At 46.5% G+C, this 9,559-nt stretch overlaps 1 protein-coding gene across 1 annotated transcript in view; it reads left to right on the top strand.

Annotated features, from left to right (window-relative positions):
- Positions 1 to 5,055: 5,055 nt before the first annotated feature.
- LOC115083653 (oocyte zinc finger protein XlCOF6-like) overlaps positions 5,056 to 9,559 on the top strand; it is a 50,444-nt gene continuing 45,940 nt past the window's right edge. The window contains exon 1 of the mRNA XM_029587599.1: positions 5,056 to 5,224. Coding sequence (XP_029443459.1) covers positions 5,191 to 5,224 — 34 coding nt within the window. The 5' untranslated portion in view covers positions 5,056 to 5,190. The remainder of the gene's footprint in view (positions 5,225 to 9,559) is intronic.

Below are 9,559 nucleotides of genomic sequence, written 5' to 3'. Positions count from 1 at the left end.
GCTGCTACAAAATGCAGCGGCAAGGATTTTGACAAATACCAATCGGAGAGAGCATATTTCTCCTATTCTAAAAGATCTCCACTGGCTCCCAGTAAACTTCCGGATCCTCCATAAATCTCTCACAATCATTCATAAAATATCCACCATCAAACCCCGCTTGATCTGTCTCATCCTCTCAGACTGCACTCGACAGCCAGGCCTTTAAGGGATGCTTACAAGGGATCTTTACACGTTCCTGCAATCAAATTAGTGCACCACGCAAACATCAGAGACCGGTCTTTTTCTACCGCAGGCCCTTCCATGTGGAACGCCATGCCTCCGGACCTCAGACTGGAGACTTGTCTAACAACTTTTAAAAAGAAACTAAAGACATGGCTGTTCAGCCAAGCCTTCCCCCACTACAAACTCCATTGCCTGATCTAGAACTGTACACCACACATCTCTGTAAACAAAACTCTCCAAATTTTTCATGCATAATATTCATTAGAGAGGTTGGCCCCTTGCCCCCTCTTCTGTATATAGTATTTATTCTATTTTATTTCACTTTATACATTTATTGCTCCGTTCACCCCCTCTTTATTTTCCTACTCCAAGTTAAGGCTTCCTTGTTATAATGTAACTGTATGCTCCGTATCTCTTGTTGATTGGTTAATTGTATATTCTGCTTAGTTCATTGTAAACCGAATTGATTTGATTTGTATCAAGAAAGTCGGTATAAAAAGCCTTAATAAAATAAATAAATAAACCTTATGGTATTATGCTGCTGCACAACTATGACCAATCATCGACTGGCACCGTACTGGTGATAATAAACCCTGGGTCCAGATAGAACAAGCATGGCTATCCAGCATGCCCTCTCCGCTCTAGTGTGGCAGCCCAACAAGACTTGGAGACCAGACTCCCTCATCACTCCAGGCACCAGACACACTCAATGTTTGGAAAGGCTGGAAATACAAGCTGGTGGGCTCCGCCTCTTACTTCCTACAGTCATCTCTGTTTCACAATACTCTCTCTCTCCAGGATTACCCAGTTCTGCTTATAAATCTTGGAAGGCTCAAGGAATCACCTACTTCTCACATTTGTACTCCCAGGGTTCTATCATTCCCTTCACAAATATTTGGAGATCTACCAACTCCCTGATGCTGAATTCTTACCATATATGCAACTATGCCACTTTCTCATGCGGGCACAGGGTCTATTCTCCTCTCAAAGATCATTATTTGAAGGTTATTGCCAACCCAAAGTTGCCCTGTGGACTAATATCCAAACACTATAAACTGTTAGCATCCTGACCATCCACTAAGCCAGCTCACCTGAGCCTGGGAACAGGATAGGTAAGCCTCTTACCGAAGAGGAATGGGATATCATCTTTATACGAATGTCCCATGGGCTAGTTTCCGCATGTATCATGGAAGCCAATTACAAAGTCCTTTATCGGTGGCATCTCACCTCAATCCGCCTCCATCACTTCTGCTCTACTAATGACCCGTTTGTGGCGAAAGTTGGGCACATATCTTCACATGTGGTGGGATTGCGTCTACATTCAAACAGTTTGGCAATACATCTCTGCGACACTTTCCGAGATTCTTAATAGCCCTATCCAGCTCACTAAGGAACAGGTTCTTCTTCATATCCCTGACGATAATCTGCCTGCTCACAGTCAGAACTTTATCCAAATGGTCTGTACCACCACTAACATGGAAATTGCTGCATCCTGGAAGAGAATTAAACCACCAACATCCTCTGAGATACTGAGCCGTCTGGATAGGGCCTGTTCCCTGTACCGCTTGACGGCGTTTAAATATCATCGCCTACCTAAATTCCATCTTATTTGGGATCCTTACATCTCTTGGAGACAACTAACTTTATCAGCGCTTTAATCTCATTGTTGGACATCTACTTGGACCTTTACCAATCCATATAATTCTCAAGTGACTATATAGGCATGATATGGCTTTACTTTTCTCTGTGTAGCATGATAGGGGGAATGGGGTTGGGTGGGAAGTTCTGCACTAAATCTCACAATATATCTTATATTTTGAATTATCCATTATGAGTTGTAATGCATAATACTGTTTAACCTCAGTCTTTTGTTCATACTGTTTTTCCCATGTTTTGATTGTCAGCAATAAAAATTATAAATTATTAAAAAAAAAAAAAAGTGGTTTTCTAAGACAACTTGATTAATAGCAATTAATGGACTTCTCCAAGAACTTATCCAATCCTTTTTTAAACCCAACTGCACTAACCACATCCTCTGGCAACAAATTCCAGAGTTTAATTGTGCCTTGAGTGAAAAAGAACTTTCTCCGATTAGTTTTAAATGTGCCACATGCTAACTTCATGGAGTGCCCCCTTAGTCTTTCTATTATCCGAAAGAGTAAAAAACTGATTCACATCTACCCGTTCTAGACCTCTCATGATTTTAAACACCTCTATCATATCCCCCCTCAGTCGTCTCTTCTCCAAGCTGAAAAGTCCTAACCTCTTTAGTCTTTCCTCATAGGGGAGTTGTTCCATTCCCCTTATCATTTTGGTAGCCCTTCTCTGTACCTTCTCCATCGCAATTATATCTTTTTTGAGATGCGGCGACCAGAATTGTACACAGTATTCAAGGTGCGGTCTCCCCATGGAGCGATACAGAGGCATTATGACATTTTCCGTTTTATTCACTATTCTCGTCCTGATAATTCCTAATTCATTCTTTTTTCGCATGGCCATTTAATCATGTTGGCAGTTTTTTGGTCTTTCTGTCTTTTCTAATGCTTGGATGGTGTTTATTAATGGCATCCATGCCTCATGCAAACTTTTAACCTTTGTAGATACTCCTTTTAGTTTTTTTTTTTGTTTTTTTTCCTACTAATTTCTTTTATTTTCTCACACACTCTTGTTTAAAGTTAACCTCTATTGCAGAAGTTTTCCTTAATATTCTTCCTTCAGTGATCATGTTAAATTTGATTAGCTCATTGCCTCCTTTGCATGTTCTGGTGAGACGTTTCCCCAGTCAGTATTGGGGTATTTGAATTCTCCTCATTATTTGTTAACCTCATCATTTTGTTAACTTTCCTAATTTGTATTAGCATCTCACGGTCTATTTCTTCATCCTGGCACACCCCGCAGCTTTACTTTTCCCCATCACATAGGGAATTTCTTCCATAGAGATTCCACAGTGCATTCTGCGTCCTGCAGGGCTTCCATCCTGATTCACTCGACTGTCCCTAACATATAGTGCCACCCCTCCACCAGCTAGCCTTGGCCTATCATTTTGATATGTTGTATTCTGGTATCGCATTGCTCCATTGGTTATCCTCCTTCCACCAGGTCTCTGAGACGCCTCTTTCCGAGCATGTAGCCAGATGGACCAATCGGTTATGTGCTCCCCTGCTAGCAGATGGGAGATGGAGTCAGGTTTCAAAGCTGATGTAACCTTAGATACACCCCTGCAGCGACCTCAGCCATCCAATAGCTCTCCGGCTCCTAGCAGATGTGGACGTGCCTTCCTTCTTATGTCTGCATCTAGGCTCAGTTCCAGGATTCCAACTCTCCAATCTCATTTTCTAGACTTCTGGCATTCACATACAGACAATTCAGTTGTTTGTGTAGCCTGCCTAGTAGTTGAAATGGGTAATTTGGAATCCTTTTTTCTCTATCTGCTCTTTATTTAAATGCACGTGGGCTACTGATGCCTTTATTGATCAACCGTCTTGGGATATTCTAATTGCTCAATTTTGCCAGTATCATTTGAAGATGCCTCACTCCGAACCATGTATACTTGAGTGACTGCTGGTTTTCCGCCAGTTTAAAAGTTTTGTCTCCTTTTTTAATTAAAAAAAAAAAAAAAACCCAACAACTTTAATTCCCAACCAAACAGTTACACAGCCCAATGAAAAAATTTAATACAGCTTTAAAATTGTCATATAATTCATGTAAAAGACAAATATTTAAGCTCTAATACATCTCAGATCTAACTGTCCATATGCCATCGTGCTGTGACCCAATCAGCCCTCTCTTACGCCCATCAAGCACTATGAATAAGATTTGCCAAAGAAGTGGCCCCTCCATGAGTAATGCTTAGACTCTATCATGTAGAAGCTCAGTCTCTACTTGGCCCTTCAGACTGTCTCCTTTTTAAACATTGGTGCCAGCTGCTGGGTTATACTCTGGTTAAGCTGTAGCCCCATCCCGTTGGAATAGGCTCCTGCTCCCCAAAATACTGCCCAGATCCTAACAAATCTTAAGTTCCCTCTTCCCTGCACCGTCGTCTGCTCTGCCTGCCTCCTGGGTCCTGCTCGTAAAGCGGGGAGCACGTCTGAGTATCTGATCCAGCTGGTCCTGGATTTCAGCTTAAACGCCTAAATTGATCTTCCGGAATGTCCTCCCACACCTGAGCCCAGCACCGTAATTGTATCCAGCATTTGGGCCCAGCGCCGTGCCCACAGCTAGTCAGCTTCAACCACGCCCAGCCAGCCTGCCTACAGCCTCAGACTCCCACCATAGCCAGAAAGGAGCCCTCCCAGCCAGTCTGCCCCACCTCACTAAGCCAGTCTCTTACCTAATTGCAGAGTCTCTTGTAGTGTCCCAGAAATATCGCTACTGTTTATTTAATGAAACTTATTTCTATTCCTCCTTTCAGGCTTGCCCAAAGGGGATTTCATTCGGGTACTGAAGGTATTTGGGTGCCGCAAGCCGCCTGGGTGCCTGTATTCTCGTGCTGATCTGTATGAGAATGCAGAGAGCTGTGCATGCTGGCACCAGGATTTCTGGGATGGCACGGCCCAAAATTTGGTTGGGCCAGGGCCTGGGCTGCCCATCCCATTCTGACACCCATGACTGCTACTGCTGGGTTATTCACTGATTTTTCCAGGCAATGACATGATATTCTGTGCCTCTGGTATTAGACTTGCAAACTCTGGGATCCACAGAGGAAACTGACTCTAGGGGCACAGGTGAGGGGAAACAAGTCTGGCAAATCCTGGGAGAGAGGGGTCCTGGTGTCCTGTCTTCCATGATAAAACATTAGGAGAATACATCCAGCTGAGATCTAATGCACGCTGAGTCCCTCCACGGGTCTCTGAGTGTTTCTTGTTTGTGTTTCAGGTGCCGGTGACATTTGAGGACATCGCTGTCTATTTCTCCCAGGAGGAGTGGGGGTATTTAGATGAAGGGCAGAAGGAGCTTTACAGGGAGGTGATGAAGGAGAATTATGAGACCCTGAACTCCATCGGTAAGGGCTGCATTTTTTTTTGTTGTTGTTAATAGTTTTAGGAGTTCAGAACAGAACCATACAAGAAAATATACAGTCTGTAACTAAAAAATTAAACAGCCAACATATACAAAAGTACATTAACCATGTACATCACTGAACAGTGGCATACAGACATAATATCAAGTAAAATGTTCCATGCTGAATCCCATAATTGTTATAAACCCCAACCCCCCTACCCCATTTCCCCCTTTTCCCGGTTCACTGCTGACTTCAACAAGTCATAACCATTTAACGTGCAGGTGACAAGCAAAATAAGCATAAAGAAACAGAAGTCATGGAGAATGCTGTGGTGAGTACTAGCTCTTGTAGCGGGGCTCTGGAATATCATTCCATGTGTAAGAGTGACAAAGCAGGATAGTATTGGCCCAGTTTGTTGTACGACAGGAAATTAAGAAGTGAGCTGGAAACCAATGGCTACATGCTTAATAAAGGTTTCTGACAGGAAGAGCATAGAAAGGCAAGGAATGTGAAGGGTACCCATTCGTTCTTAGTCAACCAAGTAGACATGTGACATGTTTATTGTGGGACTGGAAGGTATTTCCAGGTTTTCTGAAAGGATTGGAGAAGGTTATGGCGTGTTGCAGTAAGGTAGTCGAGATGTCTATGGTTCTCAGAAGAATGACAACCTCTCCCACTGTAGGTATGCGGTCACTCTTCCAAACTTTAGCCAGCAGAAGCCGAGAGGCTATCCAAACATGTCTGCTGAATTTTTGTTGATCCTTGTCAAGGCCCCCGAGATGGCCATTAAGAAGTACTGCTTTGACAGATAGGTTAATATGGGAGCAGAGGATCTTGGCTAGCCATTTTTCTATCTCCAACCAGAACCCCGCAACACGTGGGCACAACCACCATATATGTAGGAACGTTCCGACAGAACCACAGCCTCACCAGCATAAGGGAGAATATTGGGAAGAGATGACATGTAGGCGTTCTGGTACCATTTGCCACCTGTAAAGCAACTTATAACAGTTCTCTTGAAGTCGCGCCGAAACCGAGCAATGACCTGCCATTTGAAAAATTTGGCCCCATTCTTTAGGCTGCAAGGATTTTCCCAGATCACGTTCCCATTTCTGGATGTGTGATGGGGATGACTGATCAAGGTTGTTGAGCAGGCCATATATCTTGGAGGCAGTTTTAGTGAGTTTGTCCGCTCCAATGCAATAGTTTTCGAAAAGGAGCGCGTGGGTCGTAAGATCCCCTTCCCCATGGATAGACTGTATGACGTGATGAATTTGAGTGTTTGGGAGATAGATGCTGATACTCCATATTGTTGGCTGAGTTGTGTTAAGGATAGCAACTGGCCCCCTTGATATATCTGCCCAATAGACGTAATACCGGCTTGAGTCCAAGATTTAAAGAAGGGCGATTCATGACCTGCCGGGAAATGAGAGGTCTGGTAGGGTGATGATTGGTAGAAGTAGGAGTAACGTCCTAACGGTTTAGGTTTCCAGACTTTCCAAATCTGTAATGTGGTGCGCAGAGCCCATGGTATACAAGCAATGGGTCTCCACGTAGAACGTGGCTGCCAGAATAAGGCTCTGAGACATGGAGCCCAGCATGGTCTGTTCAACTTGAGCCCATTGTTTAGGTGTGTGTTGCTTATGGATATCCACAAGCGCTTTCAGCTGAGAGGCAATGTAGTAATGAAGAAGATTCGGTACCCCTAAGCCCCCAGCCGCCTTTGAAAGGAACATCGTCCGTCTGGCGACCCGTGGTGGACGCCGCCTCCAAATGAAGTCAAATTCTTTTCTGCAGCTTCTTCAGCATTGAGGAAGACAAGTAGATTGGCAAAGTGGAAAATAAGTAAAAAAGGCTTGGTAGTATATTCATTTTTATAATGGCAAACCTGCCCTACCAAGAGAATGGTTTTTGATACCATTGAAGAAGGTCCCGATCTATAGCTTTGAGAAGCGGTGCATAGTTTAATTTGTAAAGATCTTCCAAAGAAGAGTTTTTAGATGGATTCCTAGATATTTAAGAGCTTTCTGTGCCCATCTGAAAGGGAACGATCCTTTAATTGCAGCTACGTCGGTCGGACTTTGATTGATGTTAAGAAGCTCAGACTTTTCAAGATTCACCTTGAAACCAGATACACGACTAAAGGCCGCCATTTCCCACTGCACTGCCTTCAGATTTCATAGGATTAGCCAGCATGAACATTGTCATCCGCAAAGAGGGATATGGTGTATTGACAATCTTGAAGTGCAATACCCGTGACATCTTGCGAGCACCGTATGCGAGTAGCAAAAGGCTCCAGGAAGATGGCGAAGAGTAGAGGCGACAGGGGGCAGCCCTGCCTAGTGCCCCTCCCAATTTCAAAACTTGATCCGTACCTCCCGTTTACCTTTACCGTGGCTTTTGGAACGTTGTAGAGTTGACGGAGCCGTTGCAGGAAAAAAGCCCCAAAGTTCATGTTCCCTGTACGTACCAGGATCAGTCCAGGACACCTGGGTTGTGACTCCGCACCAGTAGATGGAGACAGACTAAAACTTGTGGGCGGAGCCATATATAAGCCCCTGTGCCAGTCACAGCCCCCCAGTCTTACTCTGTCTCCAGTAGATGGTGCAGGTCCAGTCACAGCCCTGCCTGACCTGATTCTGGTGTTTAGTCAGGTTGTTTGATTTTGAGTTAGTTTTTTGTCTTAGTTTAATTGTTTAAATTGGGTTTTTGTTTTTAATTCTTTCCCGGGTGCCCTGCCTCCCAGGGGAGTTGAGAGGTCCTGAGGGGACTACCCTCCCCCGGTTGAGGCCGCTGCCAGGGTTGAGGACCCGGCTAAACTAGTGGCAGCGTCAGGGGTGACACCAGGGAGCCTGGTTCACTCACCCCTGCAGGAAAAAGGGCTTTTCAGAACCAGGGACAGCGCTTTTTCTGTAAAAAAAAAAAAAAAAAAAGTTTTACTTTTATTTTCTTGCGGCTCTCCGTTCCTTGGCGTTGCCGCTCCGTTTTCGTCGGTGAGGGGGCGTCGCCAGCTGCGGGGTCGCCGAATTGCGCCGTTTTGATCATTTTTTTAAATTTTCGTCGCGCCTCTGTTTCCCGCGTTCGCCGGCATGCCTCGCGGTTCGCAGTGCAGGGCCTGCGGCTCGGCGCGCGCGCTCTCTCCCGGGACAGCCTTTGTTCGGCTTGTGTCCCGGGTGATGAGGGCACCTCAGCAGCACCTCGGGAGCTCGGTCCAGGGTCGTGCGATCGCCGCCGCGAGGTGGGGGCCCCTCTGACACCTCAGGAGCTGTTCCCGCTTAGCGCGGGAGTGGCAGCCATTTTGGCCACCGGCCGGGAAATTTCCAGGGAGACGGTGGGGGCTTCGTCTCTGCCTCCCGCGCTTTCCCCGCAGCGTGCCAAGGCGGGAGAGGTCCCCTTGGAGGGGATTCGGTCCCAGGAGGATTCGTGTAGCGATTCAGCGGATTCCGGAGAATTTTCTGAGGACTTTGCGCTGTTGCTGCGCAAAGTCCTCAAATATAAGCGCAACAAGCGCATACGGGGGAAAATCTCGCGTGCGGCTGTCTGCAAGTCCCCACCACGGAAAAAGAAGGCCAGGAAGAGTGCGGAAATGGCCCAGGGCTCGTCCAGGGACAAGCGACTTCCCCGGGGGCTCCCGCAAGAATCGGATTCCGAGGATTTTTCCGGAACGGATTCTGAGGCCTCCGAAGAGCCCCTGATGGGGGCCGGGACGGCAGCACCGGATGGAACGGCGCAGCCCAGTGCAAGGAAAAGTGCACAGGCCTTAGACGGGGACGACCCCAAAGTAGTTCGGCTATTCCGCAGGGAGGAACTGTCACCTCTCATCCCAGCTATTCTCCAGGAGCTGGGGATTGAGGGCTCCCCCGGTGGTGGTCCGCCAGGAGGCGAATATGGATCCTGTTCTGCTCGTCCTCGGTCTCACAGGGCCGGCAGTCGCCTTCCCTTTTCATTTTTCAATCTACGGATATCCTATTCAAGGAATGGGATACTCCGGAGCTTGGGTTTGAAAGTCAGCAAGGCCATGGATAAACTTTATCCTTTACCGGAGGAGGCGCTGGAGCTCCTCAGACTTTCCTAAGGTGGATTCGGCGGTGTCTGCTGTCACGAAGAGGTCTACCATCCCGGTCACGGGAGCTACGGCCCTCCGGGATATTCAAGACCGGAAGTTGGAGGTACAACTCAAAAGATTTTTGAGGTTTCCGCCCTGGGAGTGCGAGCCGCCATTTGCACGAACTTCGCCATGCGAGCTAGTCTGCGCTGGGCCCAGGTTCTGCAGGCTAATGCAGATCTCTCTCCGGAGGAGTCTTCCCAAGCAGATAGGTTGGAAGCAGCTATTTG

The sequence above is a fragment of the Rhinatrema bivittatum genome, chromosome 2 (genome assembly GCF_901001135.1).
Source record: "Rhinatrema bivittatum chromosome 2, aRhiBiv1.1, whole genome shotgun sequence".
Lineage (NCBI taxonomy): Eukaryota > Metazoa > Chordata > Amphibia > Gymnophiona > Rhinatrematidae > Rhinatrema > Rhinatrema bivittatum.
Note: the sequence above shows the minus strand (reverse complement) of the source record. Positions and strands in the feature narration are given on the sequence as shown.